Source organism: Alosa alosa, chromosome 23 (assembly GCF_017589495.1).
Source record: "Alosa alosa isolate M-15738 ecotype Scorff River chromosome 23, AALO_Geno_1.1, whole genome shotgun sequence".
Classification (NCBI taxonomy): domain Eukaryota; kingdom Metazoa; phylum Chordata; class Actinopteri; order Clupeiformes; family Clupeidae; genus Alosa; species Alosa alosa.
In genome coordinates, this window is record NC_063211.1 from 15,734,136 (window position 1) to 15,756,045 (window position 21,910).

At 44.4% G+C, this 21,910-nt stretch overlaps 1 protein-coding gene across 4 annotated transcripts in view; it reads right to left on the reverse strand.

Annotated features, from left to right (window-relative positions):
- Positions 1-326: 326 nt before the first annotated feature.
- The window catches only part of LOC125288417 (double-stranded RNA-specific editase 1-like), a 74,786-nt gene continuing 53,202 nt past the window's right edge, over positions 327-21,910 (reverse strand). For 3 of the 4 annotated variants that reach the window (XM_048234773.1, XM_048234771.1, XM_048234774.1), the window contains 9 exons: positions 18,909-18,983; positions 14,242-15,197; positions 12,040-12,154; positions 11,648-11,816; positions 10,420-10,571; positions 10,016-10,184; positions 6,603-6,784; positions 3,277-3,455; positions 327-2,977 (listed from right to left, as the gene is read on the reverse strand). In XM_048234773.1, the coding sequence (XP_048090730.1) occupies positions 2,801-2,977; positions 3,277-3,455; positions 6,603-6,784; positions 10,016-10,184; positions 10,420-10,571; positions 11,648-11,816; positions 12,040-12,154; positions 14,242-15,197; positions 18,909-18,936 (2,127 nt within the window). In that variant the 5' untranslated portion in view covers positions 18,937-18,983 and the 3' untranslated portion in view covers positions 327-2,800. The remainder of the gene's footprint in view (positions 2,978-3,276; positions 3,456-6,602; positions 6,785-10,015; positions 10,185-10,419; positions 10,572-11,647; positions 11,817-12,039; positions 12,155-14,241; positions 15,198-18,908; positions 18,984-21,910) is intronic. The other variant, XM_048234772.1, reaches the window with a different exon arrangement.

The window sequence follows — 21,910 nt, forward strand, 5'->3', positions numbered from 1 at the left end:
TAAACAGGCTTAGCTGAAATTTTAAAAATGTCTGTCATCTCTGTGGTAAGGTCAGAGAGTCTGACTTTCACTCAGTACAACCTAGAATTGCACTACATTGAATATCTTGTTGGCTCTTCAGTTCCCTCAGATACTTTGCTCACTGAATTTCATTCTGAAAAGGCAGCTGTTGAACTGTACAATGTACCATTTCACACAGCAAACAAGTAATATTAAGATTTTACTCGGTGCAAACTAAAAGATAACTGATGTCCATGAACCTGTCTTCTTAAACGGTAAAAAAAGACTACCAATAAACAACGTACAAATGGAGAAAGACATTGCCATTTATTTTATACCTTTATTTGTCACCTATGGTGTCATGATTCACTGCTGTACACTTGAAAGCCTCTGGGCGCCGGCCTCTCATGCTGTGTTTAGCTTTACTGTGGGCAGACATGCAGGAGGGTCCTTTTACAACTCTGACATCCTTCCCATCCAAGCCGGAAAGGGCAGACTCAAAACCTGTGACCACACCATGTCATTAATGCATAATGTTATGTCACGTCATGACAGCACCACTGGCACTAAACACCCTTTCACCATAAAAGGCCCCCACAACCAGCAGGGTCCAAGGGTTTAGTCACCTCCACTATAGGGTCCCACATGCAAGTGAATATCATTCCACTTAAACGACCATACTGTTCCCGAAAAGGCGACTGAGAGTCTTTGATTTAAAGGGCTTTGAGGAACATCTCAAAAGGGGGAATTCATTATCAACAGAAGTCTCAGTAAAATCCTTATCGGCCTGATACTTTGTGAGGACATCATCTGGAGTTTTCTTGCTATTTTATTTTTTCGAGATTGAGGGTACAGCGTGGACAACATAAGCTGGGGAGGGGCTCAAAAATTACATGCTAAGCCAGATGCGTCCTTCTCGTTAAAAAAAAACAAACAAATAGTGCAGGAATTAGCATAGAATCATCATATAAACAAGACAGCAAAAACAGTACAAGGTCCAGTGCATTTCAACAAGGGAAAATTAAGGGAAAATAAACTAAACAAAAGAACGAGAAACAAAACATGCCAACTAAATAAGATGCTGGGAAGTTGCTAACCTGACAGCCTTATTTTTTGGTCCAGGTGTTGGGGGAAGAGATGAAGTTAATTTAATTACACTGTACAGGAGTTTTCACTCTTTCTTAGGGAATGATGTTTCCATTAACATAATAAGATCATATGAAATACATTTAAGCGCCATCATAAGAACTATACCAAACTAATATTTACAAATCATATTTAAAGTGTTGAAGCAAAATAAACTTTCTGAATTTGTCCTTTTTTTTGGAATGCATTAGTATACATACTAGTTTTTAGCATACAGTACAATCGCAGAGAGGCCTCAAGGGCAAACAGTGTTCTCACCTTCACAGACAGCAAGTGCATGACCACCCTCACCAGCTTTCAATGAAGCAGACGAACAGAAGCACAGTAGCTGTTTCTTTGGAGGTGTTTCCATAGTTACCAAGCGTGTGATTCGGATGACCAACTGACAAAACTGAATGTAGCCTACAAACTGTAGTCAATTACTAACAGAAAAAGCCGCCAATAAAATTAAAACCTTGGACCTTAAAATCATGGTCATGGTCACTAGATACCAGTTTGAATGGTATATGCACCAGTCATTTTCTTTTACAGTACAGCATTTAGTAATAAAACACATTCTAATTTTCCATGTCTATATATTAGAACTCACAAATTATAAGAACTGTGAGCTCTGATTTGTCATATAACATTACTTTCCACTACACGGCATTGTGTTCTAGAATGTATGGCCAAGATAAAACTCCATTCTATGGGCTCGAAACTACTGGCCTCTGATCCTCCCAGTGTATTGCATCAGCGTCCTGTTTTGTCAAGTACACTTGAAGACAGGCAGGATCAAGGCTCATGGCCACAGAGCACTGGAAAGGACCAACACCCACCAGCCCAGCTCCTTGACAGGCATTACACAGTGAATTAAGTTGCAAATCTTGACCTGTGGGGAATATTTCCAAAGGCAATGGCATGCTGCAAAGGAATCGTTGACTACCAAGGTCCACCACTAATCAACGAAATATGTTAAATGTATATGCTATAATGAGTTGATGTGTTTAAAAATATGCTAAAATGGGGGAAAGGCATGAGTTATACACTCACAAGAAAATCATAATTTCATCTAAAACACTACTTAAAATAATCTTAAACGGAGTACTGAAGGCAACTGAATTGTGAGTAAAGGTCAGAGGAACAAGTGAAGGACAGAACAGCATTACCCATAATCCCTGTCCATCAGCACCTAAGAGATGTCTGCCTGAATCCAAATATCAGTCTGAGGAGTATTGTATGTTTGGCAATGCTGTCCAAGTTACTACACCTGTGTTTGTTGTCCATTTTTTGTTCAAGTCAAGTCAAAAGTATCTATACTTTTCCTATTAAATAATGTATAATCTTAAAAATAATCTTAAAAATAAATCATATCACCAGCAGTGGTAAAGAAACATCTCAGGAAACATTAGACTCCCGACTCACACTCAGGAAAGACCAGAGGAGGCTCAGCAGAAGGACTATGGGGTCTTACACACACACACACACACACACACACACACACACACACACACACACACACACACACACACACACACTACATTGTGATGATTGATGTCTGGTTGGCTGGTAATGCCCCTGTTCACTGTCATCTTACTCTCCCTCTCTCTCTCTCTCTCTCTCTCTCTCTTCATCCACATCCCCCCTCCCCTGTGTCCACCTGTCCATGTCTCTATCAGGGGTTGAGGGAGAACTGGTCCTGTTCGATGGGCTTCTTGACCCAGGCGCCGAGGCCGGCCTTCTGAAAGGCCTTGAAGAGAGTCTGTTTGGCCGTGTGGTACTCCTGTGCCGCCTGCTTGGCATCATGGTACGAGCTGGGCTTGGGCCCCTTGATCCGCAGACTCGGAGACAGCTGGAAGGGCACAGAAAATTCACACACACACACACACACACACACACACACAGACACACACACACACACACACAGACACACACACACACACAGATGTCAATAGAATTCTCCCTCTTACTACTCAAATTTCATATGATTTTAAGTGGTTTTGTTTGCTTTGGATAAACATCTGCTAATCAAAATGTAACCTTAGCATTTTACTACTAACACTAGTCATTTAGTACACAGACCCTTCAGGTGACCATATTCACTCTTCTATAGGAGCAAGTGAGTGAGTTCTAGAGTGACCCCAAACTCACCTTGCTGTGCAGGCGAACCCAGCGGCAGTAGAAGGCGTGCTTGCAGAGGCGGGAGGGTCTGCCGAGGTCGTCCTTGCCCGTCGTGGCATTGATGACCTCCAGTGCTTGGTCCCCCACCGCCCAGTTCACGCTGAAGTTGGGTGCCTTTCCTGGTTGCCGCGCCTCAGCATTGCTTATGCCTGTGGACAGTCAGACAGAGTTAGGATCGCTGACTGCCCTTACTATATACAGGTGCATCTAAAAAAAATTGAATATCTTACGGTTTACACCTCCTGCAAATAAAAAATCTGAATCAGAATCTCAAAATATTAAAATAAAAAATGTATCAAACAGAAATGTCCTGAGATGAGGTCTACTCAGTCAGCTAATTAAGTCAAAATACCAGCAATTGTTTCCTGAGCCTTTAATCTCTCAGTCTGGGCAGGGCAATGGGCTTTTCCACGATATTCCATTTTTTTGACATGCACTTGTACTGTATGTACAGCAAACTTAACTGGCAGTCTACACCAGGCATATAACTGAAGCGTTCAGTATACTCAGAGCAAATGCTGTAATAATTTAGCCTGGCTATCACCAGACCAAGCTCAGTCTTTTAAGATTGAACATTAGTCTGGGGAGTCTGCTCTGTATTTTCTACTGTACAAGAGGTGTGATCAACGGGCATAGTTCAAATGACTCTGCGCAATTGGATAGTCCTTCAACCAATCAGACCAATGATCTGGGTGCGCCAGGTGGATAAGCCAGTTTGTGATTGGTCCCTACAGATTTGTAACGGAAGTAGGATAAAAAAAATTGGAGGTTTCCAGCCTGAGCTGCAGGGCGAAATCAAATCGCCGGCAGATCGGGCTGGGTTTACCCAGTCTAGCAATAATTAACTTCCAATATAATCAATGAAACTGACTACACCAGATGTGACAGGGGCACATACATTTGGAAACACTTGACCAGTCTTTTTTAAAAACTATTTTTACACTCCACAAACGGAGTGCTTCAGTTGCACACCTGGTGGAGTCAGATTGTAAAGTAAAGTAATGTAAATAGGATTTAACAGATTCATCCAAAACTCACAGCATTGGGTTCTAAATCTGGGCCAACTGTTTTTCAGGTGGTGACATATGGATACACACATATAATTCCCCAGCACTAGTGTACTGTATCCCTGTACTTACTGCACACATCACGTTGTGGCTGTATTACCACATTGGCATGGGTTATTTTCTGCTACCAAACCAGTGCTTCGTCAATTTACTCCCTACCTACTTCTAATTTAACGAGAATAGAGTGACCGAATATCTGGGACACCACATCATCCCTGTATTTCTTATTTCTCATAGTCTAACATCAACACATAACACACATCAATGTCTTATTTCCTCTCCCACGTTTGACAGTGAAGCCAAGAGTGAGAAACTGCAACGTCGGTTCTATCCTTTCTCTATTTCGAACAGCACGAGTCCAATTTGCAAATGACAGCTTTGTCTTTTCCTACACACAATTACCCTCTGGCGTCAAATTACCAAGACAAACACACTCCAGACCTTGTCCCTTATCCATCATTTCCAAGTTTCTCTCTCTCTCTCTCTGGCATGTCATTCGGTCTCATTAGGTGCCGGATGTAGCCTGAAATGTGCTGAGGTTCCTCTATGTAGAGCCCGCAGCATCTCCCACAGCCAGAGGAGAAGGTGGGGGCAATTTGCTAACGTGGCCCATTATCCAGAGAAAAGACAGGAGACAGGAGAGAGGGAGGGGAGTCACTGTGATAAAGGGAGGGGTAGATCTGATTCTTTCGTTTCTTCGCTTGGGCAGGAGAGTGAGTGCAGCTACAGTGAGAGAGAGTGTGAGAATTAATCTGACTCTCTTTCATACACACACACACACACACACACACACACACACACACAGGATACAACGAGATGATGTAATGGCACATAGGATGGTTAGAAAAATGGACGGGGAAAATGGAAGATTGATTTTCATTTGGGAAGGGGAGAAGGAGAGAGAGCTAGTGCAGGTATGAGTGTGAGTGTTGATGTTAGTGATGTATGGCAAGCGGGCTGGCCAGAGGAGCTGAGGTACTTTGTTCTCTGCAGGCCCAATTACTCCAGGCCCAGTGTGAAGAGGAGTCAGTCAGCATAGAACTAATGAGTCGGGAAGGAGGAGGGGGGGCAGGAGGGGAGGGGATGGGAGAGGAGGGGAGGAGACGAGGGGAGGGGAGAGGAGAGGAGAAGAGGGGAGGGGATGGGAGGGGAGGGGAGGGGAGAGGAGGTGAGTGTCGATCGGCCCAGCAGACCGGACCAGAGCCTGGGAGCAGAGGAGGGCCTGCCAGACAAACCATAAAACACATCCTGCCCAGACAAACACAACCTGCATGGAGAAACAGCAGAAGAAAAAACACCTGACAAGAGATGTTCTGCTGCAGGCCAAGAAACAGCACAGCAGTATGAAAACTGATATAAATCTGTAAATGTTAGAGCTTTAATGTGTTAAGAGCACTTATTACACGGCTCTTCAGAGTGCTGCAGAAAGTTCCATTCACATTAATGGGCCTTCCCAACGTTCGGGCCTATGTTAAATCTACATAAATCACCGGCAAAGTATTTAATCACCGCTGTCAATGACAACGGGTTGATTAACGTCTTTCATATCCCTCCGCAAGACGTCTGTTCGCTTATTGCAATGGAATTTCAATTGGAATTGGAATGGAAAGTAAGCTAGTAAGACGTTGCCACGCAACACCTGAAACTGTCAAGTTCTATCTGTGTGGTGAACTATTTATTTTGTCAGCAGAAGACACGAAACGGTAGCAAAATAATTTTAAAGACCCATTGTGTTAGGTTTCTTTTCTCGTTTTGGCAAGTATCCCTTACATAACACTGAAGACGTTTCTCATATTCAGAAATTCAAATACCTGAATCAGGGGAAAGAGCTTACCATAGTCTGTGAAATGGATAATTTGAGATATCTGCTCTCTCATTCAGTCCTCTGTGTACGCCTGTGTACGCCATAGCCTAATCAATGTTGGTGCAGGTGGGATGGGATCCTCACAACGTATTAAGGGTCTGCTGACATATAAAAGCTGCTACTGGCTACTTACTGCAGCTAGAAAACCAGTGTGTGTGAGTGTGTGTGTGTGTGTGTGTGTGTGTGTGTGTGTGTGTGTGTGTGTGTGTGCGTGTGTGTATGTGTGCATGTGCGTGTTGTGTTTGTGCGTGTTGTGTTTGTGTGTGTGTGTGTGTGTATGTGTGCATGTGCGTGTTGTGTTTGTGCGTGTTGTGTTTGTGTGTGTGTGTGTGTGTGTGTGTGTGTGTGTGTGTGTTAATCCTCACCACTCAGTAGGGGTTTGTTGAGGGTGAAGGACTCGGGCAGGTCCTCCATTTCGGCGATGCGCTGGTACATGGCGCGTGACAGGTGGTCGGCGTGGTACAGGCTGCCCAGGATGATGCTGGAGAAGTAGATGGGCTCCATGAAGTAGCTCATCAGAGAGCCCTGGATCCCCACCACGTTCCACCTGAGGACACAACACGCAATTTTGTAATGCCGAGCTTTTCTACTTTAAGAGGCTTGGAACCAAAGCGTAAATATGTTGTATATTGTGACTACTGTTGATGTGTTTCTCTCTCTCTCACATACACACACACACACACACACACACATTCACATGCACACACACACACAGAAAGACACAAGCTAATACACATGTAAGACCCTTCACCCACGCGCCTACCTTAATGGACCTTAATGACAACCTTAATGACACGTGCCAATAATTTCGACCAGCTTTCTGAGCACTCGAAACATTTTCTGTCTTTCTTCTTCTCGATATGAAAAGAATGACAAAATCTGCCTATCGGCACCCAGCCGTAATAATTCGGGGCCAAATCAGGCAAAGCTTCATCGTTCGCTCGCCCCACAGATTCGCCCACCTCTACATGGAGAGCGTAAAGTGATTGCACACATTATTAGTTTGATTTCTTCCTGATCACCTCCCCCACCCCACTCCCATCCCATTTGTAAGCATTTACAGGTTGAAGGGAATCACAGCAGGATAACCGCATTTGTGGAACATAATCAAACAGCCGTAATCAGGCACGGCAACGGCAAAGCTGGCGGAGCAAGGGCGGGGGAGGAGTGGAGGGGAGTGGGTGTAGTTGCTCACGCTGCCTAGTCTATACAGAGAGAGGGTGAGATGGAGTGAACAGAAGGTCTCCTGGGTCACAAAATCAGATGCATTTCAACTGCTTCCCCCAGGCAGGCCGGCTAACTGCAGCATTAACAAGAGACTGAGCCGCAGGAAGGCTTTCAGAATGTGCTGGCGTACCTGACATGGCCTGGTGAAGGAGGTCTTGGGGGTTGATTTTTCAAAGAGAGAGTGGCCAAGCTTAAAGTGGAAATGAAGCAGTGAGAACTGTGACCATTTTTGGTTGCTTTTTCATTTTTGAAGATACATGGATTTTCATTAAACCCGATATTTAAGTAGTTTCACTGGAAAATTACATGTCAATAACGACTTTCGCCACTAGGGCGCAGCCATGTTTTAAAAATGCAGGCGCTACGTCATCAGAATGGTTAGCGTTTGTTCGTGGATGTTTTATCCATTAGCGGACGTTCACTTTATTTCAATATGCCTACGCAAATTATGTTGATGTTTGTTTTTGTGTTTGTACAAGAACAAAGGCCGCTGTAATGTAGCCTGTAGGCCTATCAGAGACAGTACTTAATTAAATTTAACTTCAGTTGCAATTATGTGTTTGGATGTTCTCGCATAACTTGTGGATTACCGCGACCTGAAAATGCAGTTGCATCTTTGATGAATTGGTGAATAAACTCGGGGGAGCGAACTTCTCATGTGTGAGTAAGATGTTTCTTTTTGTGATTGAGTAGTATCGATGATTGCATTTGTTTCGCTCAAGTAGTAGTGGAAACTATTTGCACAGACTTGCGAACCTGGTGAGAACCTGTTGTGGGTACGCTAGCCTACATCTGACTTGTGTAGGCTACTCTGTAGTAGCCTAGGTCTGTGATTGTGACAGGCATGGTTTTGTGGGTAGACGTTGTTTATGGACTGTAGGCTAGGCGTCTGAGTTTTTATTTGTTTATGTAAGCTGACATAAAATAACAAGCTGTTCACTTTAAGTAAAAAAATGCACGGATGTGCCGCTTGTAGCAACCATAGATTTTAGGGTTCATGCTATGCTAGTTGCAGTATGTGCTTGTTATGTTATGCTATGCTAGTACTGTATCGCAGCTTCTACCATGATAATACATTGCAGAACAACTGAGTATGGGTGTAAAAATTAGTGTAGTCTCAGGTGATCAGTGTAGTCCCCTAGCCTACCCCCTCCGCACAACCTATCAAGAGTGTGTTAGTTGGTTAACTGCGTTTTTTTGGGCGTTCCAGTGTTTCGGCTCGGATGTCCCTCAGCGACCGCATTGCGACCTCCAACGTCTCGCTTTAATGATAGCATTTGGCATGTAGGATTGGATGTGATATATCTGTTATTTTGGATGAGATGTCCCAGGTTCATTTCCTAGCAGCAGACACTCTCCATGTGTGCCATGTCAGTGAACACAGGGACACAACCCCCACATAAGCACCACCGATGCGCTCAGATACACCTCTCTCTCGATCATCTATTTCTCCTCCATAGTCAGGCTCTGTGGGGGGCACTAAAACTCCCACTGCTCTTACTGGCTCAAAAGCATAGGCAATTGGATGCCTGTCCTCATTGGTGGGTCTATCCCATTCCTCCATATCCATTTTGTTGAGGCAGTAAGCTAACTATGAGGCTATGACAGCCGCTGTGTAAACAGCATAGAATGTTGTACCAACCATTCTTGTGACGTCATCATTTTCTGAAAACAAAGATGGCGGCGCTCAACTGAAATTAATGCAACTTGTTTGTGCTTTATTCTGAATAACGGGTCATATTTCTGACTTTATTTGTATTTATGGTATATTTAAATATTTAACTAGTGCTATAGACATCTGTTTTATTTGACTGCTTCATTTCCACTTTAACTGAACCCAAGTTCACTTTTACATTTTTTTTCAATAAAGCATCATTGACACAAATAGTACGGTGAGTATAAGAATGTGGCTGCTGAAACTGACTGGAGTGCATTCACTCTGTCTTGAGTTCCCCCCCAAAAAAAGCAGAACTAATGTGCTGTTTTAAATGGGGGCTACATCCAAATGATCAGTATGCCTTTTACAACAATGAAACACACTGGAGCACAATGATTAAATTTGCAGTCTACTAGTGCAACGACTAACATTTTGACACCACGGTGTCTTTGTCAGAGTTCCAGTCTGTTTTTTGTTTTGTTTTAATAGTCTATCGTCCTACCACTGTAAAGCACCTGATTGTGCAGCTTCAACTGGATGACATGTGGATTATCCCACTTTCCATGTTGTACTATTTAAATTGGATGGAATCCATTCATTGTAGAGCTATGTGCACCTTTGCGCAGCCTCTCCTTGTCTCTCAACAAACCTACATGCACGTTTAAATGAACCATTAACAATCCTGCAATTGTTGGCATAAAAGTCGACTGGCTAAATTGTGCTTAAATCATAACCACGCTGCGCTAATTTGTTAAAAATTGTTGCATTCAAGTTAATTCTGCAAACCTACCACCACAAATAGAATTCTGTGGGAAACACTGGCTTGCATGTCATGTCAATACACACATATTGATGCAGCGATCTGCTCTGTCAGAGTGAGAGGTGTGCAGGTACCTGGCAATCTTGTCGCTGCAGGACATTGTGAGCAGCCTCTCGCCTTGCAGCACGCCATCCCATGTCTGGATGGTGTTGCTTGACCGCACGGGGATCGTCCCCTCGCCAGACTCGATCTTCGTCCGCAGCTGCCCCCGAGCCTTCCTGTTTGGATGCCTATCACCTTGATCTGTGGGAAAATAAGTTACGTCAGGCTAACCTTTCACAGGAGGGAGTGAGGCAGAGACTACAACACCTACAACATCCATAACTAACTATTTATGTTACTGCTATGGCAACAGACATTACTATGTTGTGTGGTTTCTCGGTGGATCTTTAGCTCAAATAGTAAACACTCCTAACTCACAGATCAGGCATTGTCCTGCCTGTCCCCATAACAATTAGCCGCAGTTAAGACGGCGTACCTTCCACGCCGGCCTCGTGCGGTGAGAAGATGCGGGCGTCCCCGCAGGGCGACGTGCTGATGTAGAGGTGAAACTGGACGTTGTCCTTCAGCCGGTAGCCGTGCTTCTCGCAGCGGGTGAAGACCGATGACTGCTGCTCCTCACGGCTGCTGCTGCGGATTAAAACAGGACACATTAGCTTATTTTAGCTTAGCCTATCTTAGCATGGCAACACCACCTGAAGAAGAAAAAAACAACAAAATACAAAATAAAAAATAGCCGTCAGGTGATCCTCACCCTTCACACAATTCCTGAATTTCTGAATATGAGGCAACTAATCCAAATGATCATGTTAAAGGACCTAGATCTGCCTAGAATAAAAAATTGTACTGTACATCTGACCTTAATTTTGAAGCTAGGCTGTATGAGCGAACACACACAGACGAATGGATGCGATTACAATATCCTCCTCCCCCCTCACCAAGCACTGAGGGTGAAATGGATTTATTTTTCAACCTCCTTGAAAAGTGGTATAATAGATTCAAATGAGGTTGGTAATTAAAAATGGGAAGACCTTATTAGTGTCGCAGATAGAGAAACCCTGTTCACAGTTGATTAGGAGGCCTCTGATGAGCATCGCTAGCCTGTCACTCATCTCGTCACTCTCTTTATTTAGCTCTGCGCCTCTCCGAACAAGCCGTGTCTCATCAATTAACGCTGCCACAATCACAGCACACAGTCATATCGGCACATCTGAGAACGGCCTCAAAATAAATATCACATGCGGTTCACTTTAGTTTACTCTCTCCCTCACACACACACACACACACACACACATCCTCTCTTTCTCTGTCTCTCGATCCTTCTACCTTTTTCACACACATCATTTTACTTGGGGTCTCCCCCTTTCTATCGGTCTCTTACACACTATCTCTTCCCCTATTTTGATCTATTTGTTAAACTTGTCTTTGTATTCTTATTTAGCATATTTCCAGCTGAAACATTCTACACAATGGGGTCTATGAAAAAGATGTCTGTTTGTTCTTGATGCATTCACAGATGTTAATTCAAGTTGATTGTTCCAAGCCATCTGTTTCACATACTGTGCACTCCCTGTGAGAGGCTGAATGTGTACAAGGCCAGTCACCCTCAGGTAAGAGGTTAATAGGATGACATGATGACTGGGTAGCCTGGACATGCCCTTGTGCCATCCTGGCCGACACACACACACACACACACACACACACACCTGAGAAAGAGCTCCAGTTGGCTGTAGAGGAAGCGCACCAGGGAGCGGCGGGCCACGATCTCAGCGTGGCAGTCGTTCAGTGCCAGGCCACGGTCACTCATGTACTCGCCGTTTATACACTTGGTTCCCGTGGAGACGCAGATCACCTGGGCCTCCTTGACATCCGTGCCTGATCACCAAAGTTAAAGGATGCATTAAAAATGTGTTTGTGTGTGTGTGCGTGTATGTGAATTCTGTCCATGGACATCTCCATACACACTAGATCAGATTGTTTCTAAGGGTTCACTCGTAAATTCAATCTGGCACTCTGAAAATGGGAAAGTACTCTACAGTTCAAAAAAGACGTTTTAAAAATGTCCCAGTACGTGCCTTAATGTAAGTCTAGAGTGTACCTGTTGTCATGACAACGCCAGCAAGGACTTTCCGTCGGGCGTGCGGTGAAGTGAAGTTGTCCGTCAGCTCGCTGAATTTGTCCACAATGAGACGGCAGACTGCATCTGCAAGAACCTGAGACAGCCACGCTGACAACCTTTAGAACTTTCTGGAAGTTACTAAACTTTCTGACAAATTATTAGCAACACTATTCTATATTTTGTTACATTGTCTGTCTGTATATTGTGCACTGTTTATATTGTCTTGTATTGTACAATATATTGCATATTTTTTGCACAGTTATAGAGTCACCAACTGCCAACTCCCAATTCCTTACGATTCCGTTTCTTCACAAGCAAAAAAGACAAACCCATTCAGCCATCTTAAAGTAATACACCTTCAGTCAACACTAGCTCCAGTGCAATTCAAAGTTGGGTGTACATAAAGTATACCCCCGCCCACACACCTTATCTTAACAAGCAGTATATGCATTGGTATGATTACTTCAATAATAAAAAGGGGACATCTCTGGCGTAAAGTGAACATAAAGTATAATCCCCCCCAATATACACACACACACACACACACACCTCTGCTCTGCAGGATAAGCGTTAGCATGATTACTTCAATAATAAAAAGGGGACATCTCTGAAAAAAGGCGAATGGGAAATTGATTAACAGTTATATGATAAGAGTGCAAATTAATTAATCAGACTGCTGTTGTCTGTCTCTTATACCATTTAATGAGGCAGGAATAATAATAGAGAAGCACGGTCAATCACAACATGGCAGAACACTCAGCTCTGCAGAGGTTGAGTTCAAATTCACCTACAGAGGGAAAAAAGCTGAATGTTTTTCATTGACTAGCACAGTTTTATTCAGAGTCCCACTCCCTTGGCCTTTTACGCTGTTCCATCTCCACACATAAAGCTCGTTTTCGGGACCTGGTGATGGATCCTCCGCCACTTTCATCCGACTCTGTTTGCCCAGAGCTTAAGTCCCTGTCGGAGCGCTAACGGCAGCATATTAAAAAGGGCAGGTATCTGTCGACAGGAGGTAAATAGAAGGAGTGGAACAGCTTAGAGAGTGTTAGAGAGCTCACTCCTCGGGGAACTGAAAAAGTTTGGGGGTCGCGACGGCCACAGCTATAGCGCGGCAATGCGTGCGACGCAGGTTTGTCTATTCCCTCACCTGCTTTTAAATAACGCATGAAGAGGCAGATGCACCTCACGCCTTGCGGAATCAATCCCTCTTTGTTTGAGGAGCATTCATGAGGCGATGTTAATTAAGATTAGCCTACTCTGAGCCGTCACTATCACTAAAGGAGGGGAGGGATTACAGACAAGGGATTAAACAATGAGTAAATAGATGTCACGTTACAGGAACAAAACAGCCAGGAGGATCCAACGCCTGGGGTTACGCCCCCCGCCCCTTCTCCACTTACACTTCACTCTAACAACGATCTCACTTTCAAATAACTCCTGTTAAAGGTCTGGAGTAAGGATAGTCAGGTGCTGTGGAGGAACGAATATCAAGCGAACAATGTTAATCTAATGACGTAAATCCTAGACTAGAGGTTAATGCTAACCCGTAAATGATCTGTGATGGGTTCTCAGGTAACAGCACACTTTACTCTATGACCACGTGCAGGATTCCATAATTTCTATGAGACATTATGGAATCCTGCACGTAAAATATACAATAGCTTTTGTGTCATATCTATATAATATCTAGCTTATACCTGTAAATGAACAGTGGTGGTATGAGTGCGCACCTGTGGCAGATGGAACTGCCTATAGATAATTTCTAACAGATTCCATTAAACGCTAGCAGTTGTCGAGGGCTACCTGTGGCAGCTAGAGCTAGATCATTTCTAACATCTACCTGCAAATGCAAGCGGAGGTGTGTATGTGTGTGTGTGTGTGTAAGAGCGGAGGAGTGTGTGTGTGTGTGTGTGAGAGAACGTAATTGCAGCAGTTGAAACTACTGTAGATCATTTCTAACTGCTGCCTGTATATGCCAATGGTGTTGTGTAGGAGTGCACCTGTGGCAGGTGGAGATGGGTAAATGATGCGGATGTAAAAGAGTCTTAGAGATCTGTGAGTGTGACAGGTTAAACTGATACCAGTAAATGGCAGCAGAGGTGTGGTGTGTGTGTGTGTATGTGTGTGTGTGTGTGTGTGTGTGATGCCAGCGGAGGTGAGGTGTGTGTGAGAGCATACCTGTGGCAGGTGTAGCTGCAGGCCCTCTCTGGGGATTGGCTGGCGGGAGGGTGTCTGGTCCAGCTGCATGTTGAAGAGCCCAGAGAGCGCTGCCTGGGCCGCACGGGCCTTGGCCAGCTTCTTGTTTCGTCCGGAGCCCTCGAACATCTGCGCGTCCACCGTCACCGCCATCACAAAGTTCTTGGCGTGGCTCTCGCCGCTCTCCGACACAAACTCGTACTTGAGCCCGGGCCGCAGCTCGTTGAGGATCATCACTGGGTTCTTGCCGCTCGTCGACGTGGTGAACGTGGCCACTGGGAGCACCGGCTGTGCCAGCGTCGTGCTGCACGGCGTGACGGGCACCGGGTAGTCGCCGAGCGACACCAGCGAGCCGTTGCCATTTGTGCCCAGGTAGAAGGTCTCCTCGGGCGGCGCGGGTGTCTCGAAGCCGTTGAATAGCATGTCGGGAAAGTCAGCCTGGCTATCGGACGTGAAGTCTGTGTTGACGGTCAGCGTTCGGCCCATGGCCAGGTGCGCCTCGGACGCGTTGGGGAACTGCACGAACGAGCGCAGCGCCTTCTCGGCCGCGTTCAGCTTGGCCTTCTTCTTGGTGGGGCCCGAGCCCTCAAAGAGCTGACCGTTGACCTCCACGGTCATCACGAAGACGGGTGCGTGCACGGGACCCGTCTGGGACAGCAGCTTGTACTGCAGGCCCGGCTTGATCTCGTTCAGCTGCATCAGCGCGTTCTTGGGCAGCACGGGCCCCGGCGTTTTCTTACGCCGCTTGGGCCGGAACTTGCCGCCGTGCGTGTGCCCGTTATTGCCCTCCTCCAGAGGGCGCTTGCGGCCGCCACCCCCACCGCCGGCTCCACCACCACCTGCACTCCCGTTGGGGGTCTGCACCCCTTCGCCAGTCCCCTCCTTGGAGGAGAGGTTGTCCAGGTTGCGGTTTTCCTTAACATCTGTGCTGCTCGAACCTGCGGTGCCCAGAAAGAGTAACTCACAACGCCCTCGTTGCAGGATCTTGTAAATGCAAAATTTATCAATTCCTTTATCTTTCTTTGTAACTGAGATGAGGTGGTGTGAGTTCCTTTATTAACAATTCACACTTTTCATAAGGCTGAAGCCTCAGACAAGTCTTAACAGCTTTCTCCCTTTTATCTGTACATTTTGAATGAGACAACTTTAATCATTTAAATCTATTACATTTACGGTTACTTCATATCCTGCTGATAACAATTTCAGTCTGTGTCTGGTAATAATTTCCTACAAATGAGTTGGCTTCAGACTCATAAAGTACTAAAAGGAAATGTACTATACACTATATGTACAGTGAAAACGTTTGCCATTATACAGTAGTAAGGAGACCTATGAGCCAGTGCCTTATTCTCATTACACAAACATGCAAACACACACACACAGACACACACACACACCAGCAGCAGCAGTTTACAGAGGTCAGTGTCAGAGGAACTTTTCTTGCGATCATCATCATAGTTTTGATGATTTGTGCACTTTTCTGAACACTATCAATGAGGCCAGAAGGAACACACATCACCCCTGTCAGTTGACAAAGCTGATGGAACGGTGTGTAAATTTTCATTTATAACATCCTCCAGCAAAAGCTCGATAGGTTACTCCTTTCGGCGCTCAGAAAACCAGAGAGCCTCGCGACATTGAGGGAAGAAGGGAGAGGGAGGTTAGTGCAAGGCTAGGGACAGGGGGAGTTTAGATGTGTGTGTGTGTGTGTGTGTGTGTGAGAGAGAGAGAGGAAGAGAGATCCTGCAAAAACAGAAGAAAGAGCACAAGAAGAAACAGGAAAAGAACACCACGGAGGTCATTACATTACAAACAGTGCCACCATGGTCTTTTTTGGAATATAACCGCTCTCTCCGAGTGATATTATACTCAGTCTTCACATGAAAAAAAAAACAGAAAAAGAGAATCAAAGGACAAAAAACTAGCAAATAAATAACTATATGTATAGATGTAGAATTTACGTTTTTTTTTTTTTTAAGGTGTCAACATAAGAACTAACGTTTCGACGTGTGCCACGTCTTCATCAGACTTGACTCTGATGAAGATGTGGCACACGTTGAAACATTAGTCCTTATGTTGACATCTTAATAAAAAACAATAAATACTTAAATTCTACATCTTTGTCGCTCCGGTGAACTCTCTCTCTTACTGGATTCGGTCCTCTCCCGTCGATGCGCTAGATGTGACCCGCAGTAGCGCCGAGGTACAATTGTTTTCTACGTAAAACTATATGTATAGTCAGAAATAGTCACATCGTTGAGTGAGGAGCACCAGGAGGACAACGGCCCACAACACTCTTCGAAGCAAACCCATGAACTGACCACTCTAATACTAACACCAATAGTACCCATAATACTAATACCGTAATTTCCCAACTAGCTGATTGATTTTGCTACATTTCTTCAGCTATGAGGTTAATACACGGGGGGCAGTTAATATGGTATTATGGTTTTGTTTTTTTAATTTGCATAAAATACTGTCCTGCGGTGTATACACAATGCGGCTAATACTCAGGAAACTACTGTAGTATAAAGATGGTCACTCCAATAAACCTGACCCACCAAATCCACCAGCTCTTTTCAACAGTCGTGACATTTCCACCATTTGTCCTGCTTGAGAACATCCCGAAGAGAGCCCCTAATCACCATCAGTACGACCCCCAGCTGAGGCGCTGCCAGCTTAGCCCGCTGCATGCTGAGAGTAGCTTCTGAGATGCTAACGCTAGTCATCACAGGGAGGGTGTGAAATGGGATCTGTTTGTTGGCTCTGGGGGAGGCTCGCTGTAAACCGACAGCGGAAAAAAAAAAAAAAAACATAAACGTGTCCGCCTAGCGCGTCGCGTCACATCAACATAACATCGCCACAATACCACTTTCAGCGAACCTGACAGAACGTTCCAGTTGTTCATGCTTGAAAACTAGCTTTGCCATTCAGATTCCGAATTTTTTTTTTTACCCCCTCCCCCCCTTTTTAACTTTTTTTCCCATCCGGACATAAAATTCCATCACATCCAATTTCTTGCTAGATCGCCTGCTTTGCTTAAAAGGAGGCCTCTGTTGTTCAGTTTCCCCAATCATTCGGAGTGATACCACAGATGTGGGGGCTTTGAAGTGTGACAGCACCATTGGAGTTGGTCTGCTTCCGGAAAAACTGCCAATGACAGGAAAAATGGAAGCGTAAATGTGGCTTGTTGTTTATCAAAAAGTAGTTCCTGAGATTTTTCTTTGTATCTCAAAAAGCTACTTCCCCCAAAAAAGTCTAGTTTTTTACACTTTGCTGAAGTCCGTCTTTGGCGAATTGAACATAATGTGACATTCTTGCCAACGGGACCATAGTGCACCAGTTTCAAAAAGTGAAAGTAATAAACTTAACTTTCTTTTTGCTGAAAACCTAGCTCTGTTTAAGGGAGGGTTTAATGCAAACTCCCCTAAAAAACAAACACTAATCAATGCGTCTATGAGTGCATAGAAAGTCACCCCGCGTAAATTGAAGGGATTTGGTGTCTGCCAGACCAGTTTCGGTTTTCATGAGAAAAAAGGTCAAGCCGCCAGACACCCCCAAAAAGCGCAGGAGACGGCCCCCCTTCACCTCAGCTGAGCGAGGGATTACTCTCTGATCCGTCCTCGTAAGCCTGCAGAAAAGCGCTGGATGACCAAAGTGTTCTCAAGAAGAAAAGTGGACAAACAAACCGCAGACAAAAGTGTTTTGGCCTCATGGGGGAGGGGGATCTACCATAGACGAATGGCTTAACACTGTCCTTTTTGTTCAGATGTCTATTTATCTCTCCAATGCCACTTTAACACTTACAACAAAACTCATACTTGTAAGAACTCCAACATAGAGTATGTTAAGAACATATATAATATATAAACTAGAACCTATAACAGTGTTTATCACTGCGTGTAAACAGAGGATAGTTGTAGAAGATATGATAGTTGTATGAAGATACCACAACCACACTCAGAGGAGAGCTCCTGCTCAGGGCAGCCATTTTAAAGTTAAAGATAAACGACACTGGGATGCTTTTATCCAAAATGACACAGACTCACAACAGCAAGTTCGGGAATCGCACCCGGGCTGACCAATTGTCAAGCGGGGCCGTTAACACTACTCCACCACGCTCAAATTTTGGGACAGCAACTTCCTTTTGGGACAGCAACTATAATAACTATATTACAACTATATTACAAATGATACAACCTGTGTTGCGGCAGAAGTGCCGGCTGGCCTATTAAGAGTTTATGTGTCATCAAAATGATTTTGGAAACGTTATTTCAAGGTAAAAAAAACTCTTTAGGGCTGCTTTAATACCAAAGCTTGTGAGAGCTTGTGTAAAATTAATTTGGGCCTTTGGGGAGCAGAGTCTTTCTTGACTGAGCTGAGGCCATATCCTTAGGAGGATATATACTCTACTCTGCTACAATGCTGGTGTCTTTGGTGTGCTGTGATATTTGTTGGGACACTTCATGGAGGTAAGATGCAACTAGCAGAACAGAGAAAGGCAAAGAGAGGGGGAAAGAGAGATTGAGAGAGACAGAGAGAAAGATTGAGAGTGTGAAAGAGCACGGAAGAGAGAGAAAGAGAGAGAGGGGGTAAAGGGGGGAGACAGAGGAAGAGAAAGAGGGATACAGGGGGTAGATGAGACTCACTCATGTTCTCCTCTTCATCCATGTCCATGCTGAGCAATTTCTGCTGCCCTCTGGACTGCCTGACTCCAGCTCTGCCTGTATACACACACACAAACACACACATGCACACACACCAACACACACACACACACCACAAAGAAATAAAGAGAGAGATGTCTGTTTTAGTATTGATTCTGTGCATTTTGACACCAGCTTGTTCAACACACACTGTGCTTCAGACTCCTACTCAAAACCTCCACACAAGCTTTATGCCTTCAAGTTACACACAGAGAGGTGAGGTGAACAGACACACACACACACACACATACACACACAGATGTATTAGTAACTGAGACGTTTTGCTTATTACTTACACAACCTACAAAATGCATTTAGTGCACATATACGTCTTACAGGGCCATAATCACCAACCCAGGCACCCAGACTGAGCAAAAAAAAAGACAGGCAGCTCTCGCTTCTGTGTTAAGCCCAAAGTAAATCAACTTCCTCTCTCTCACTATATTTCTCTCTCCACCTCTCTCTCTCTCTGCTGCTGTAGTGCTGTACTCTAATCTGGGCCCTGCTGACGGGCAGAGTTGGGGATGGCGGGGGCAGTCTATTGTGACATTAATATCCATTCCATTACCGCTCATCTGCAGTCACTGGCTAGGAACGAGGGAGCTGAGAAGAGAGGAAAAGAGGAGGAGGAAGAGGAGGAGTACGAGAAACATGCCGCTCCATTTCCACGAGCCAGTGGCTTTGACTCAGAGATGGCATCATAGGTGGATAATCACCAGTTAAATATGCTTGGTAGTCAAATGCTAGCCACACAGCAATGAAGTTTACTGGTCGATAAACATACTAGCCAAGCTCTTAATGATTTCGCTGGTGTCTTTTTTTTTTTTTAAAGTTTAAGTCTCACACCGTATGTATGTTGAGTGTCCGAGGGCTAGTTTGAGCCAAGACATTAGCACATAAATATTCATGTTGGCCTGACCTATGACGCCGGTTGTGAGGCATTAAATCCTCTGAGCTTCTGACTCTTCTGCGCATAATATCTGTCATCCACAGACATATATGTTGCAAATATACTCCAAATATACGCAAAACATTGCTCTTGCATTTGCTTAAATACAAGTGGATTAGCAAAAGAGTGCTGCAAAATATGGCTATCGCATCCATGCTAATGCTATTGGATTAGCTGCTTGCTAAACAGAGAACGGACAACAGTGGGGACAAGTTGAGATGAAGAGCAGAGACGAAACCCACTCTTGTCAGTGTAATACGGAACAAAATAATACGGAGTTGCTGAGTTTACAAATATTTTTCCGCTGCTGCATATTATTTGTGTTTGCGAAGAGAGAAGATGCCGGCAGCAGATGCTATTAGCGTCTGCTGAATCAGCTCGTCTCGCTCTGACTCTCACTCTCGCCATGTCTCACACACCACACTCTTTAAAAATGTGGCAAAATCAATCAGGGCAACAAATGGGTGACGACAAGTATCGTAATTTAACCGCCTATTAACCAAGATTTTATACATTGATTTTGCATTGTTGCAAGTTAATACGCAGGAGCGAGCTGTACATGAGAATGCATTTCTTTTCTTCTTATTTGCGATTAAAGCACAATCTGATCATGATTCATTGGGCTATAATTGGGCATTGCGGTTAATACACGGGTGTGGTCATTGGTACAGCATTACATCATTCATCTGGATGAAATAGTGCAGTTTGATACTGGAACTAGAACACATATGAGTTGGTAGATGTCATATACTGCCAAATATTATGACAGACAAAATAATGTTTGCCTATTATCAGTAATTATCATGACAGCTCATGTAATGTTTGATGCCGGCACAGTCTGTGGACTGTCCTACAGTATGTCAGAAAGAACTTCACACAAATATTTTAGTATTCTTAGGGCTATAAATACAGATCACTCACTATGGTAGATATTAATGAATAGTGACTAGAATATCTGGATATTACCATGAAAATGTTATTCCAACTAACTTTAAAATACATTTTTACATATTATTCCTGGTGCCAGTTGTAGTAAGAGTATGGCTTGGGGGACTGACTCAGAGCAGCACATCTGAAATTGTTGGTCTCAAGTGAGTTTCCTCAGTTTGTTAAAAATGGAGAAAAACATAGTTGTCTCATTACACCATCATCCTCAACAAAACAACCTGAAGCTGAGAGATTAATAAAGAAAAAAGGATGAAGAGAAATAAAGAAAATTCTTGAGGACTAAAATGGAAGTAGTTTTAGGTGTGATGTTTGCTTTCATCTCCCTTCCTCTCTCTCTTCACCGCTCTCACTCTGTCGGTCTGTCACCTGTGTTTAGAGATAGTGCAGCACAGTGTAGGAAAACAGCACATCTTGGAGGAGAAACCAGGACGTTCACATAACTTCACAAGGTGAGGAACAGCAAGCAGACGGAAAAAGCAATTCCATTTTCACCTGCAGACGAGGTATTAGGGGCTGCGCCTGTATACTCCTACCTTAAGAAACAGGGCAAGCTTTTTGAAAAGCAGCTGCAAATCAGTCACTAAGTAGATTTGTAGCACCGCTTGAGCAGAAGATATAGGTCATACCAGGGGCGGAAGGAGATCTATCGCTACCTTGCACCTTGTAACCACATTAGGAGAGCAATTTTCAAAAAAGTCTGCTTTCCATTTTAGCGTCGAAATGAAATGAAAGGTGGAATACGCTGCAAATCAAAGCCGCAGCTTTGTTCGCCAGAGATTATGTTAACGGCTATGCCTCAACCACTTAAGTTCCTGAAAAGGCCGTCTGCCGAAAACAGCGACAGACGGAATAAAATGTCGCTCTTCAGAGCCCGCCACCCACATGTCTGAGGCGTGGGAGTGGGAGAGGTATCTGCCATCTAAGGCGGCCACTCTCAACACAGAGGCTATCAGACAAGGACCGGTCAGACTGACCGGCCGCAGCCATCTGGACACAATCAGTCCAGAGTGCGAATTACCCCACCATAATTGGGGGGTACTGCTCCTTC